This window comes from Nannobrachium achirus (assembly GCF_963921795.1).
Source record: "Nannobrachium achirus genome assembly, chromosome: 12".
NCBI lineage: Eukaryota > Metazoa > Chordata > Actinopteri > Myctophiformes > Myctophidae > Nannobrachium > Nannobrachium achirus.
The window spans coordinates 51,851,840-51,867,808 of record NC_137832.1 but is presented as its reverse complement, the minus strand read 5'-3'; the positions used below and the strand labels follow the sequence as shown (position 1 = coordinate 51,867,808).

At 41.6% G+C, this 15,969-nt stretch overlaps 1 protein-coding gene across 1 annotated transcript in view; it reads right to left on the bottom strand.

The window, feature by feature from the left end:
• Positions 1-3,537, bottom strand: part of LOC308295687 (caspase a-like) — a gene marked incomplete at both ends in the record, with an annotated part of 30,802 nt that extends 27,265 nt beyond the window's left edge. Inside the window, 3 exons of the mRNA XM_080738737.1 lie at positions 2,317-2,562; positions 2,721-2,904; positions 3,299-3,537. Of these exons, the coding sequence (XP_080594863.1) occupies positions 2,317-2,562; positions 2,721-2,904; positions 3,299-3,537 (669 nt within the window). The remainder of the gene's footprint in view (positions 1-2,316; positions 2,563-2,720; positions 2,905-3,298) is intronic.
• Between the last annotated feature and the right edge of the window lie 12,432 nt (positions 3,538-15,969).

Sequence of the window (15,969 nt, the reverse complement as noted above, 5' to 3'; positions counted from 1 at the left end):
CACTCTCTACTTAGTCTGCTCTCTTTCCCCTCTATACCAAAGATCTTTACAGAATATAGTCGATCTACAAGCTCACAACGCCTTGCAGCACAAGGCGTTGTGAGCTTGTAGATCTGTTATTTTTGGCTAAAGTTCTCAGAATATGGACACTAGGGTTCAAGTGATTAATATAAAAAAGGAGGGAAAATGCTTCTACATCACACAAAGATTTGGAGGACCCCCTGAGGGAACTCTGAGGACCCCCTAGGGGTCCCAGACCCCCTGTTGAAGACCCTTGGTCTAAATAAACACTTAACAGTATAATATCCATTCTTCAAAGGCGTTTATTTTTTCTTCTATTTTAATGAACATTTTAAAAGACACAAACAAACAAAGATAAGAAAATCCATTATTTTCACTGTTTGGGTCTGAAAAGTTCGGGACCACTGGATTATAGCACCACACCACCACCATTGAGTGCCTCTGATTCCATTTTCTTTAACGACAACCAATTGATCCTGAATTCCATGACAAAACGCAAACTAGAGATAAACAAAATGACCTTTCTTTTTTTAATACAATGTTAAAATCAATGTTAACATTGCATTTACCTTCCTGAATGCACTAGAAGTCACATCTGCTACCTGATGGGACAAAATATGTACCACAGTACCATCTGCTGGTAATAATATGGTAGTACATGTAAGTGGCTATATCAGGTCAAGCTTCTGTTGTCACATATACATAACACACGTATTACATCACAAATGCAGCTCGTTACAACATTGCACACAGTACAATTCTTGTTTTGCTGGGTTGTGGAAAGTAATTTTGAGGTAGGCCTACTCATTTAGTCATTTTATACTTTTTACTCCACTATAATTATTTTTCTTTGGTTCTTCATGTAGCCTATTTTTTTAACTTTACTCTAGTAAAAATCTAAAATAATGTGTTGTTTAATATGATAATAAAGACTAAAGAGCAGTTTTGTAACCTTGCCCTGCTAGGCAACAAGCTGCCTGACATGTGGACTCTCTCCAACATCATCCCGTGCCTAAACTGGAGACCTCTCGAAGTCAGACAACTACCGAGATATCTGCCTGACCTGGCTGTATCACCACAAAGGTCTACAACCGGATCATCTGGATGATATTAAACGGTATTCAGCATGCCATCGACCCTAACCGAAACCAAACCGGCTTTCGAGAGGAGAGAACCACAGTAACCCAGATGAAATTGATAATGTTTGGAATATTTTGGCCTGAGTTAAATCACAGGTCAAATTTGACCCGCTAACACCAAAAGTGTCAGTAAGTTTCTAACACAATGCAAGGGTTAACAAATCACCTGAACAAATACATTAGAGAGAACATCAGAGCACATTACTTTATTGGTATTCATGTTGAAAAGTTGTATTTACATAGATCACAAATTCTGTATAAAAACCTTTGAATGCAAAAGTACAATGTGGGTTATAATAATGTATAGCTGTACAGTGTAGCCTCTGCAATTTCTGAACATGTATTGTACAAAAGCATCATGATAAGGAAATTGTATTCCCAAACTTTCTGTTTAAACAGTGGAGTCTCAGTAGCCTGGAAAGAGGTAGAAGTGTCTTGTCATAGTGCACCTGTCTGTGGTGGGCATCTGTCTTATCTTTTCAAAGGGACACTTTAGAAAGCTTTGCCTGACCTGTGGGGTTAAAACAGTGTATTAAAGGTTAAGTATGTGTTGGACAATGTAGGCAATAGAGCAGATCATACATGCATTTACACTCAATTATTGTCCATCCTTGCTGTTGTCACTATAGTCATTTGCAACACTTGCCTGCATGAACAGGTCCACGATGTGGTCCTTATGGGCAGACTTGAGGAATATCTCAAAAATGTATGTGATGAGAAAGGATCCAGTTTTATGATGTCTATATGAAAGAGTATCTGCAGGAAAAAAATAATAGAATGAACATGATTTTAAATTTAAGTATAATCTACGATTTAATTTACAAAGCTCTTTTAATCAAAACAAATCAAAAAAAATTCCCCTCCCTCTATTAACTATTAACTCACGTGGGGTGCTTGAAAGGAGGGAGATGAAGTCCTTTTCTATGTGTGCCCGAAAGGATCCATCATCCTCTATGCCTTCTGTGTCAAGGTAAGCATCACTAGCAATGTCACCATCATCGACCATTGCAGATCCATCCACCTCTGAAACAAGTATATCTTATTACTCACTGAAAGCCAACAAGCCTGAATAATTAAGTTACAGAGAAAACAATTGTCATAACACTGGCCAGGACAATAGGTAGGAAAACAACTTCATGGACATTCCTATTGTAACCAAGGTATCACCTCCTCTGCAGGCCTGGATGATGATAACTTTGGGTTTGTTCAGCAGAGCCGGACAGTTCTTTGTGTTCAAGTGTGTGTAGAGATTTTCAATTTGGAAAACGTCCTCATTCCATGGTGTCCACTTGACGCCTTTGATGACTCCCAATTTCCCATGAGACATGATGACGACAAAAACGCTGTCTGTGCCATTGAGACGCGTATCTTGCGCAAACCTTTTGACAGCCGAGTCCATCTCCTGTGACAAAACATTAAAATCAATCAATGAATCACTAAATTGCATGAAGACTTAACATCACGTTAAGTCAGTCACTATATCACTATACTACATCACTCAGTTAAGTATGAGAATCCTTCAACTGGAGAAAATAACATCCCATGTTAAGCCTACAGTACCTTCCCACTGAGATTTGTGTGTTTCTCCACATCGTATCCCAGCCCATTGAGCAACAGCAACATGTTCTCCTCATCTTTCTCAGCACCATTCCTCTTATTCAAATAATCAAACTCCAGATTAGTGATTAATAAGGCCAGGCGGTTCCTAGAGGACTTCTCATGCATAGGCATGCATAGGGTAAATCTGTGAAGAAAACATTGTTTTATTACAACAGAGTAGAATATTTATAATATCTTTTATACATCTCTTAATTGTGTCATTTAAATTTGTATCGTTAGAATGACGTACGCCTGGATCGTTTAGCTTGTCCTTCTTGAATACGTCAGTGCTAAGGATGAGTTCGAGGGGCATTTCACAACTCTTTGCATTCTGGGGCGGCTCTGTGTCCATGGGGGACGTTTCACTACCCATTGCATCCTGGGATACTTGTGGCAGAGCTGGAAATCACAAAGTATAGCGTCAGTGGCTGCTTGTGTAGTGTACAAAGATACAATGTTAGTATAACACACTTAACTGAAAAGCATATTATCTTCTCTTGGTAAAATTCAGTCAGGACATTAGCTGTTCACTGAAAGACCTGAACTGACCTGTCTGGGTTGCTGGTTGCTCTGATGAGGACAGACCCAGTTCTGAGAACAGTGTACGGTCTCTCTTCTCAAGATGAGCGATCAGTGTGTTAGCAGACTTGTTTCCTTTCCACTTAACAGTGTCGATGAGACAACGTGCCTTGTCCCTTTTGGAAGTTTTGTCAATTACTGCATCTTTCTCTCCATCGTTCAAGACCTCATCATGCAAGAGGTCATCCAGGAGGTCCATGACTACTGGAAGTGATACTCTCTTTACAAATTCACACCGGATCTTTTTAAGCTTATCTAGGAGAGAGATGAAAATACAAAAGGTAAATAAGACATAAATCAATCCATAAAACACATTTGAGTCTAATAAGACTTTCTTATCTGTCAAAGCTTTTAATAATTTTAGCATTTATATCATGGAGAATATAATCAGTTGTCTCTGCCAGGCTGATGGCCGGAAACTGTTTTCACTCCTGTAGGCTGTTCACATTAACTGTCATAGCTAATCTCAGGTACCAATGGACCAGTCGCTGTGAAACTTGCACACACACTCCCAGTATGTCACACCTCAAATATTTAAAATCAGCTTCATAGTGGTGCTATAACAGCAAGCTTCAGGTTTTGAACCGTAGCTAGTACAATCAAACACAATTTGCGTTTTCTTCAACTCCCCACCAAGTGGCCAGTCTTAAAAAAGAAAAAAAGAAAAAGACGGTGAGGGAATAAAATAGGGATAAAATAAATGGTGCCCAGACTTCTCAGGTTCCCTTAGACCACCTAGGCCTACTTTTTAGAGGAGCAGCAATTGAATTAATTAATTGAATCTAATAATACAAACGATAGTCTTACCTGCCATGTCCCTCTATTGTAGAAGCTTGGGTCGAGTGAATGATTCAAATCTAGCCTTGTCAGTTAATGACAAAACCTCTCAGACATTTGGACAAAGGTCAAGTTGAAACAACAACTAGTGTACGTCTTGTGGAAAGTAGCCTAGACAGAGCAAGAGGGCTGTCTTTATAGTTGCCAGCCTTTCTTTACCGCGAAAACCTATTGGCTGGCAAAGTCCTTGTCTCATCTAAGCTAGCTACAACCTGTACAACGAGAAATCTGGTATCACTGCTAGGTCTGCATTCTGGGACAGTTTTTATTTGGATTATTATTTTTCTTTTAACTTCTGCAATTTATTTTGCTATCATCATCACATCAGGGCTTCCTGAAGTCCTGCAGAATAAAGATGATATTAATGTCTTACTACACATTATGATGTTCTTAGGATACTAAACAACAAAATCAAATGCATGTGAAGCTAGACATTTGCAGTTTCAACTATCTGCTTTCACCTTGTTTGTTGTTGATGTGGTGCCATAGGAAAGATAACAAGCAAACATTGATAAGAATAACAATTTGTCTACATTCTCTAATTGAGTAGACTTTAATTAATGCAGATGTTTAACAATAATTTTACTCGTGAGAGTGTAAAATGAAGTCCATTTGGTTTCATTTTAGCTCTCAAGAGTTAAATATCTATATGGGTCCATTTGGTTACCGACTCTCCATTTAGCTGGAGAGTCGGTGTCTAAAAATACATATTTAGCCACTTGCACGCATGCACGTTAATATCACTAAAACAATATAAGAAGTGAATTTCAGATAATGAAAATAACTGATCTACAAGCTTGAAATGTAAACAACCTGTACAACTCTGGGGTGATACCCATGCCGGTCTGACCAACCTTCAACAGGTTGCCCAGGAGATGGAGTGGGGGGGGGGGGGGGGGGGGGGGGGGGGGGGGGGGGGGGGAGAGGAGGGGGAGGGGGGGTCGGTATCACTGACACTGAGAGGAATAATACAAAGGCCTAGTGATTGTTTTTGTCATGGTATACCATGTCTAGAGTTTGAATTATGTAACCTTGCGCCAGTTTTATGGGTGCTCTCATGCATATTATTTTATAACCAAATTAATTATATGAAACAATACTACTTTTTTTTAGGTATTAAAAAGGTCTTAAAGTCATTACATTTAGACATGAGCAGATACCCTGTATTCAAAATATATACTGTATATTGGTTTGTTTTCTGTTGAGTGAGAAAACAATGTTGCACATTAAGCTAATCATCTGGGGACCCCCCAAAATAATTTGGGAACCAATGCATTTCTCAAGAGCCAAAGATGCAACCATAAACCAATCCACCATTTTTGTGTGTAAATTTAGTATAACCACACATTTAAATTTACCCTGCACAATGTGTGGCTTTGCGTGCGATAAATCAACTATACAGACAGATTCAAGAGGCTCTCAACAGAAGCTTATTTAAGATTTGTGAGGATGTGAGGTGGGTTCTCTTCAGGCCCCTTGCAATTTGGTCTGACTCAGTTTGCGCTTTAAACCCAGACATTTATAAACTGTCACTTGAAAGAGTGACAGGAGCTCAGTAGAGCTATATAATTCAGTTAAAAGCATTTGTTTGCTGTATTATGTTATTGAGGTAGCCATAGTTTTAGTTCTCGCTGTTTAGCTTTCTGTTCATCTCTATTTGAGAGCCATAATGTACACTGTACACTGTAAGCTCAGAGATACTGTACTGGGGAGATACTGGGGATATTTGAAGACTTTGGTCCCAGTCTGTTAACTTCACACTCTCAGTAGACCAGGGGTCTACAACGGGTGGCTGGGACCCCTAGGGAGGCCTCAGAATTACTACAGGGGGGTCACCAAATCTTTGAGTTTTATTATTGTCTCCACCAGCCGAAGGCTGAGGGAGAGTATGTTTTCCCCTCCGTCCGTCCGTCCGTCCGTGCGTGCGTGCGTGCGTCCGTCCGTCCGTTTGTCCGTTACCAGCTAATCTCCGGCGCCGTTGGCCCGGTCGCTGCCAAACTGTGCACACACACTCCCTCGACACCAATTCAGAACCTCTGCCCCAAATATTTCACATGGGCCTGTTCTAGCGCCACCAGGAGGCCGACTTTTGAAAAACTAACTTTTGCCAGTACTCCTACAGATTTTGTCCAAAAATCACGTAAATCAGTAGACAGTATCTCTACAGTCATGTGATCGACATGGATGTGTCAGATTTTCCATATTCCATCCTGATTGGCTAAAACTGGCTTTCAAAGTTTGCAGGATTGGTCAGTTTTGAATAAAATGCCTGAAATCCTGAACGTAGTGTGCGATTTTGGTGAAATTGTGCATGCACATTCCCAATAGGCAGAGGAATAAATGCCACTTAAGAAAAATCAAATCAGCCTCATGGTGGCGCTATAACAGGCCGATTCATGTTTTCACCTATAACTCCACCGATTAGTGTCAAACTTTGTATGCGCACTCCTTAGAGGCCAAGGTAAAACCTTTTCCCTGCATTTTTTACATCAGCCTTTTATAGCGCCATCAGGAGGCCGACTTATGTAAAACACATTACATGCCTGACCTGGTGGAGACCTGTGCTCGGAAGAGCACTGCTTCTAGTTGATTATTGCGACCGTAGGTCACAGATTAGTATGTAAACGGTCACAGCTATGTATGTATGTATGTATATATGTAACGTATCTCTGTCACGCATGACACTGTGGTTCTATGGGTTTGTCACTCTGACATCATGCTCTGATGTCACTGTGATGTCAGGTGAACCACTCTTAACAGAATGGGTTTGCCACTCTGACATCACGCTCTGGCTTCACTTTGATGTCACACTAACAGAATCCCTTTTATGTCCATACATGGAGTTCCCTGACGTCATCAGTATTAAGCCCATATCTAACAGGACTTATGGGAATGCCCATGGAGGCCACATCGGCCACATACCACACTAACAGAATCCATTATGGCCAAGACAGATGCTGGCCAAGACAGCCCACAGTCTGTAAATGGGCATAAAAGGGTATGATGTCAGATGTCATAGACGTCATAGGACTTTCACATAACGAATAAATGAGTAAGCATGTTTGGGCTCTCACAGCATATCTCCATATACAGTACATGGATCTCCATATGGGTACCAGGGGTATTGCCAAAAATAGACAATCTACAAGCTCATAATGCCTTGCGTCGTTGTCTTTATTATAGTATTTATTTTGTTACTTACAAAGGTAAGAAATTCCATTATTTTCACTAGTTTGGGTCTGTAAAGTTCGGAACCACTGGATTATAGCACCACACCACCACTATATTGAGTACCTCTGATTCCATTTTCTTGACAACCAATTGATCCTGAATTCCACGACAAAATGCAAACTTGACAGAAATAAACAGAGATTTTTAATACAATGTCAAAATCAATGTCAACATTTTATGTACCAACCTAAAATGCACTATAGGCCTATAAATCACATCTGCTACCTGATGGGACAACATATGTGCCACAGTACCATCTGCTGGTAATAATATGTTATTGCATGTAAGTGGCTATATCAGGTCAAGCTTCTGTTCTACATACTCGTACATATTACATCACAAATGCAGCTCATTATAACATTGCACGCTGTACAATTCTTGTTTTTCTCAGTTGTGGAAAGTAATTAATTGCGACCGAAGGTCGCAGTATACCATGAGAAATGTTGCAGCTTGCTCCGTCTGTTTCGATTTACTCAAGTACTGTACCTAAGTACAATTTTGAGCTACTCATTTTTATACTTTTTACTCCACTATAATTATTTTCTTTGGTTCTTCATGTACCTATACTTTTTAACTTTTACTCTGGTACAAATTTAAAATATTACGTTGTTTAATATGATAATAAAGAACAGTTTTGTAACCTTGCCCTGCTAGGCAACAAGCTGCCTGACATGTGGTCTCTCTCCAACATCATCCCGGCACCTAAAGCTGGAGACCTTTCGAAGCCAGACTACCAAGGCAACAGCCTGACCTGTATCACCGCAAAGGTCTACAACCGGATCATCTGGATGATACTAGACCAGATTCAGGAGAATAATCGAGGAGGTGAAGAAGAACAACCTGACTGCTGTATTGTGCTTTATTGATTTAAAAAGGCATTAGACTCAACAACACAGAGTCAGAGTGTGCCAAGGGTGACGTCGGCCGAATGCCAATAAAACTGAGATGATCAACTATAACATCCAATCGGAAGTTCGGAACATGCACCTCTGACAACTGCAGCAAGTTACGAGGATGTCCCACACAAACATGTAGACCTATGTGGAGGCACTCAAGAAAGGCGCAGGAGCGCAAAGCACCAACGAGCTGGCCAGATACAAAGTGTCAAAGTCGGATGGCTAGATGTATGGAGAACCGGGATGACTGGAAGCGACGGAGGGCTCGTCTGAGGACAACCTAGAGAGAGAGAGATAAATTTAAGTGAGTTTGGTTTAATCCCAACCGGGCTTCCTTCCTTCCTTCCTTCCTTCCTTCCTTCCTTCCTTCCTTCCTTCCTTCCAATAAGCTGTAAAGTCCACCAGGTGGTGCTATATCATTATATTTAGTTAATTGGCCACAGTACTGTTGTAGGCTAAAGTTATGTCTCCCAACTGAAGGCCTGTCCATAGTCTCTCCGAAACCTAACTTCTCTTCTAGTTTAGATTTTTGGAATCCTTAGGACCTCTAATATAGAGATTTGATGATCCTAAGAAAAAAAGTTGAACAGTTGAAAAAGTCACAACAAAAAATAGAAGTACTTAAATCTATAATGGATTGCAATTTATAGCACTTTTCTAAGCATATTGCAAACTCAAAGCACTTACCATACCAACACTTGTCCATTCATTCAAACATTGGGAACTACACTACTTATCAACGCAGTGCCAAAACAATACACAAATATATACATAATGTATACATAAAGATTATGTGTAGGAGTAATTTAGCAAAGATTTGCTTCACGGTGGTGATATCTTATAATACATTTGAATGGAGGGTCTTCTGTGGCCTACTGGGAGTGCATGTGCGATCACTTATCTCCCGATTAGGGAGTCTTACTGTGATCAGTGGGGTCAATTCAGCAAAGGCTAAGGTATGGTATATACTGTAATTTTAACAACTGAATTTACATTTTTGACCAGGAAGTGGTGATGAAAACCTCAGCACAGCACTATGGCCATGTGATATACTGACCGTCTCCTCAGAAGCAAGTATGAATTAAAACCTTTTCGGCAGGTTAACTTGGCACCTCTTCTTGAATAAACGCTTGAACCGAACACTGAGCGCTCTAATGCGACAGATGCTTTATTGCACCCAAAAAAACTGTGTAAACACAGAGGTTTCTTTGGTGCAATAAAGCATCTGTTGCATTGGAGCCCTCAGGGTTCAAGCGTTTATCTTTTTCTCTTTACTACAGTATACTAGTTGTCGCTCAGCATCTGCCCAATTTGTGGGATGTGCAAGTCTGCTGTCTTTTTCATCTACAGGAAGTGATTCAGCTGCCTCAGTAAAGGGCAAACTACTCTGTAGACAGACAGGAAATGATGGCATAAAAGGAGGTAACCAACAAGATATATCTTTACTATATTTATTGTGCACAAACACAAATAGTAATTTTACAGCACTGCTTCACTACACCCACACAGTTACACAGTATACGTGTGCCTGCTTCTGCTTCTTGTTCTGGCCAGTGGCCACTGGCCACTTAGAAACTCCAGAGGGAGCAGCTGGGCTTCCTCATCACTCCATGTTGATGAGGGAGAGGAGTGTTTCTTTCACTCAATTTACCCAGCCAGACTTTACCAGCCAGGTCAAAATAGGAGCTAGTGACAGCCTGCATCTGTATATCCACCTGGAATGTCTACGTTTGCCAATGACAGTTTAGTAGTTGACAACCCACTGCACTGTGCCACTCATTATATCCATCAAATGTGGCTGGTCTCACAGTCCGCTGAATTGTCCACAGGATAATGCTTTTATCTATAGGCCTATATCTACCCGTCAGTCTATCTGTTTGTCTGTCGGTAGGTGTGGGCTTAACTCGGGCGCCGGCCTTTCGCAAACTTTGCGTGTGTGACCATATGACACAGGGGTGTCCAGTCACAAGTGCCAATTCAATCGTACCTACAGTACAGTTTCAGTCAGAGAAACCGAAAACCCGGGCCACGAATATCTATTCTATATCTGTCTGTCCCCAAGACTGTGGAGGATTCACCGATTCTCAGTGTATTTGGGGGAGTCCGGGCACAGGCTTCCATGATTGGCCAACCAGACCTGTTAGCTTAACCGTTTGGCTGAGCTTCGCATACCGTTTGGGCCATGTTGTCAATCCTTAACCTTCCATTATTATGTGTTTATTCGATTAGTGAAACACAGAGGAAACCATACAAGGCACCAACCTGCTCATCGGGAGCCTTGATCAGAGTCGCCCATGACTTCCCATTGTCATCTTCAAATGAATCCAGTGATATTCCAGGGCTTGTGTGCCCTAAAGAAAACAAAGAAAGAAAAAAAAGAAGAATTATGACATTCCAAGGCCTGTTGCAAAAACAAAAACATATTTGTCAATGAGGGATGGGACAGAGAAATTAAAGAGAGAGGGAGAGAGGTGTGCCTGTGTGTGTGTGTGTGTGTGTGGGGGGGGGGGGGGGGGGGGGGGGGATGGGGATCAGGCATCATTTGCTCAGATGACAATCTCTGTTTCTAAACAGTAATAAATACTTTCAGCTACATGTTTATGCAAGGCATAAATATATTCTAGTCTACGGAGGAAATACACTTGAAGTTGTAAGACAGGTTTATTCACATTTATGCTTCCTGCGTCTAGAGTAGACTGTGGCCCTTTTTGGAGAGTGAACACTTCACTGGGGTAACTAAGTTGAAGTTGCACTTAAATCCTATACTTCGTTGCCGAGGGCCCCCCAGGGGTCTATTAGTCCCCTAATTATTTTTCTCTCTACAAAAAATAAAATCTCTTCACTGATATGTGCTAGCTTGCAGATCTGCTAATAATTTTGCAAGAATGTTTGCCCATTATTGCAGAATGATCACCCATTATGATTTATGACATCAATTAGGATTCATATGTTTACAGTAAGTAGACTGAACACAAGGTTACAGGTCCAAGTTACAACATCATTCTGTGGACTTTCCCACGTGCTCCTATAATTCTTTCTTTTTTATGATTCTGGCTCCATGCCAGTCCGATACTCGTCTCTAAGCTCTGATGGTATGTGTTAATAAAGATCTGCTTATCTAGTAGGACAGTAGCCAAAACACAGTAGCTGAGGGGAAATCCTAAAAGTAAGTAATCCAAAAACATTGTGCACGATTTACAAGAAAACGAATCTTCATCGTGTGTGACATGCATCTTATGTACTTACATCTTATGTACACACTTTAAAGCTCCATTTACCAATTAATAGTCAAAAATACAACATGCCTATTTAAATATTAGCTCTGATATATATGCTGTTATCCTCCTAGTAGGCACAAATCAAATATCCATTGTTTATTCGTTCATGTTCACTTCAGAGAGGCTGACCATGAGCATTTCCAGTAAATTCAGTGTGGTTTCAGTTCTAGTTTCTTGAAATGTTTTTCATGTTGTAAAAAATTATAATAGTGAAAATAGAAGATCTACAAGCTCACTGTACGTAGAAGTTGTGTGACGTCTATAAGAGCATTGTCGTGACTCGTGATTGTCTATGCTTTTGTTGGTAATGCAGCCACTTGTACTGTAAGCCTGCAGCAAAGTTGAATCAATAGCAGTACTGGTTGTCTGGATCATCATTTCAGTGAATGAGTGTTAAATTCAAAAGAAGGAACATAAAGAAAGTGATTAATTCACATTCACAATGTATGTTTGTACACATGGGTCCCAAGGAGACACCAAATTTAGCTTTTGGGTCTCGAGCTGATAAAGTTTGGGAACCCCGATGTGCAAACTTTCACATGCATCAGTGTGTGAAAGTGTTTGGCTCATCTGTTTGTTTCGCAGTCGTAGTAGTAAACTGCATTGCAGCAAGCATAATACAGTATGAGCAATATGGCAATCAGTCATAAACCCTACAGTCATTGCGGTCCCCCTGGGGTCTGTACTTGGCCCTGTTTTTTGTTGTGGTTTATATCATCTTTTTATCAATACATATTGATGAGGGGGCACGGTGGTGCATGCAGTGGTTAGCGCTTCGCCTCACAGCTAGAAGGTCCTGGGTTCGATTCCCGCCGGGGGACGCTGTGGGTGCTGGGGGCGTGTTTCTCCCTCCGTGTCATCAACGCCCACACCCTAGGTGGGGTCGGCGATAGGGCCTTTCTGTGTGGAGTTTGCATGTTCTCCCCGTGTCTCCTAGGGTTGATACCCTCACAAAAACATGCAGTAATCCTGGTCTCAATAATGCCTCCCCCTGGCCAGCTGGGGCGCTTGATGGAGGGGAAAGGAACTGGTTGGAATAACGTGTTCCTTCTACGCGCTACATCCATCCTGGAGAAAAAAAAACCTGTCAGGTGAAAAGAAACAACTTGGACTACTCATGTATTGAAGGAAGCATGATGTCAGTCCGTTGTCTCCCCAGGCGTGGCAGAGGGAGAGCAGAGGATTACATAGGCAATTGGCACTGGGTGAAAAAGGGTTGCAAAATCGTGGGATAAAAATTATAAAGTAAAAAAAAAAAAATACATATTGATGACTAACTGACAACCTGACCCTAAGGCACAGTGACTGTGCCATATCATGTGTACAGTACCCAATGAATCTCTAATCTCTCTAAATCTCTGGCAAAAATAGCTGTTCTGTCACTTCTGAGCTTGTAGACTAGATCGGCTAGACGCATGCATGCACAAGCGCCCGCACACACACACGCACATACAGTGACCCGTCACACACTGCACATGTGCGGGCATGTGCGTGCAACTGAATGGCGTGCAACGGAGGACTTGGAATACAACACCGATGGGCGTATACTGTGACGTGCTGGATGGGGATCCTTTCTTCCACTCTCTCCCCATGCAGACCACACAGTGTTGTTTCCGTTTGCATTGTTTACACCTTTACACTCCCAAGTTCCAACCACACAGTGCTTATAGGCTATACTGATACATTGAATGATCTTGGGGGGGCGGAGGGGAAACCGTCCTTGGGGGGAAAATCCTTGAGACTCAAGCACGGGTCTCTTTTGGGGCATCAGGGGTTTGGCAATTGCCACCCATTAATGTTCACATTTAACCTTGAATTCAGTTATTTTATGCATATTGTCCCCAACCCCAATTAATGTGATTTCATCGCAATCGATGCCCGTCCATCTATGTGACACGTGTTATAATTTAGGTAAGTTTCATTGTTATGCAACCATTAATGTATCAACCACTTTCATCATGGCATGGCAATTTGGGGAATGTGATTATAGGCGAACATTTTCAAACATTTTCTCCTTTGCCCCCGAAACAAATGCTGAAAATAGTTGATCTACAAGCTCTAGGCGACGCCTTGAGAGCTTGTGAGAGGTTAATTGTTCTACTTTACAGCACCTTAACATTTATGTCGAGACCATTGGTCGAAAGCGGTTTTGCTCGATCATGTAGTGGGCCCCATGCAGCTGTGGTCAACCTGCACCACCAGAGTCGACGGGCATGTTGTATGCCAAGATCTTTCTGTCTTGAGTGCAGCCTATGTTTTTTTTTGTTTTTTTTTACAACATTAGGTTAACCTTGTTGGTTAGCACTATAAATGGGGTCCATGCTCAACCATTTACCTATACTGTATATCTTCACTCCATGGTGTTGGGATCTGTGTGGCAGTTGTTTTTTCTGCAGTGGAGACTAGGCTATCAGTGTTACATTCAATTGTAGTAGAAACGAGAACGATTTGAAGGTGTAACAAATGGTAAATACATTTTTAGCGGTGCATTTAATGTAGCACCTTTATCCAACCCATTCACACAGTCATTCACACGAAGACCCATGTCCCATATGGACCTCCAGCCAGACGGCGAACCACCAGCCCATGCAACACCTGAACATGCTCTAAGCCTCCCAGGCTCCAAAATATGCAAATTTGCCTGCAGAACCCCATCTGAAAAGGTTTTGTGTAAGGGGCCCCCCACAAGAGAAGATTTGAGAGCACATTTTCAAAATTGTTCCACACTCTAGAACAAATTAAGATCTAATTTTCTAATTTTGAATATACAATATTGCAGGAGTTTCCTGGAAGCCCTCCTGTGAGAAACACAGATGCACGTTTAGTATCATTGCAGGCAGTGTGTGAGTGTATGTTACACACATTCCCACGCACAGCAAAAGGGCTAGCACGCAAACAGAGACAACCTGTAAAGGAAAGAGTGGAGAGAGTGGAACATTTTAAATCCAACACATGCCTGTATAGGCCTGTTTATTTCCTGAAACATACCAAGTCCAGTTGTGCCACATTCTCCCTGATGATGATCCGTGCAGCGCCATCCAATAATAGTGCTTCACCTACTTGGCCACGCCCCCTACGGGGCACTGCCAAGTTGTGCAGCGTGCACCACTCAGTCAAGACGGGTATTGCTGCAGACTGCATGCAGACTAGGTCAGACCCAGCAGCAGCCACAGCAGGCAGGGAGAGGCTTTCTCCCCTTTTGTTTTTGAAAGTTTGATAATGAACACTGATCTATACTGTAGGTTAATGTGTGTCTTTTCTTTCATTCTGTTGACACCTTCTTTCCTGTACAGAGCAGCGGTCACTTTCAACGCCACTCACTCGTAGATCTGCCATCTTCGCCGAATGTTCGTGACTTGCCCAGAACAGGGAGGCGAGGCTAGGCAAGGTTCATGTGGTATAAATAGCACAACTAATTTGAATGATTACCCCAGGCAATCAGCTGTTGCCTGTCTGACTACTACTACACACACACACACACACACACACACACACACACACACACACACACACACACACACACACCTCACATCTACATATTTACACACATACCACAGACACAACAAGATACAACACTTTACATATTAAGACTGCACACACAAACAGATGCATAAATGTCTATTTATCCATCTAGCCTTGGGTCATCTTCACTCCAGGGAGTGGGACCTGTGTACCAGTGCTATGTGACAATTAAGTGCTAAATTGTGTTAAGACGTTATAAATTGAGTAAACAGAACCAAAATATGCAGTCAGTGGGGCGCGTAGCAATATTACAACGGCCCATTTTTCTGACACTGGTGAATGCTAACCTGGTGAACCCTGACCCTAACCTCAGTAAAACTATGCCTAAACCTAATCCTAACCCTAACCCTAACCCTCAGGAATATCCCAGTCAATGTAGGGGAGTATCAGTGTATGAACGGTGTATGTGTGTGGGGGAGTGTACAGTATGCAGTACAAACGTGTAAACCCACACTGGACAAATGATACAAACATAAACAACATGTGGAGGAGGGTCATATTTTGCTGCACATGCATGCATTCCCACCCACACACTGTTTATACACTGATACTCACCCACACTGACTGGTATTTTGTTTGTGTTTACTGACTTATAACTTATGCTTTAATAAACACATTTTGTTACACCTTCAATTGTGCCTGTTTCTCCCCTTTTTGTTACAAACTTGAGCCAGTTGTGAGTTTGTACCAGTACGTACGGCATGTAATTTAAGCAGCCTGGGCTATTTATATTCAAGTTAAATAATTATTATTATTAAGTGTCTACTTCCACAAGAGCCATTGATATTAAGTGTACATTTACAATTTAGGTATTTAGCAAAGACGCTCTTATCCAGAGTGACATACAACATCTGGGCACCTTGATGT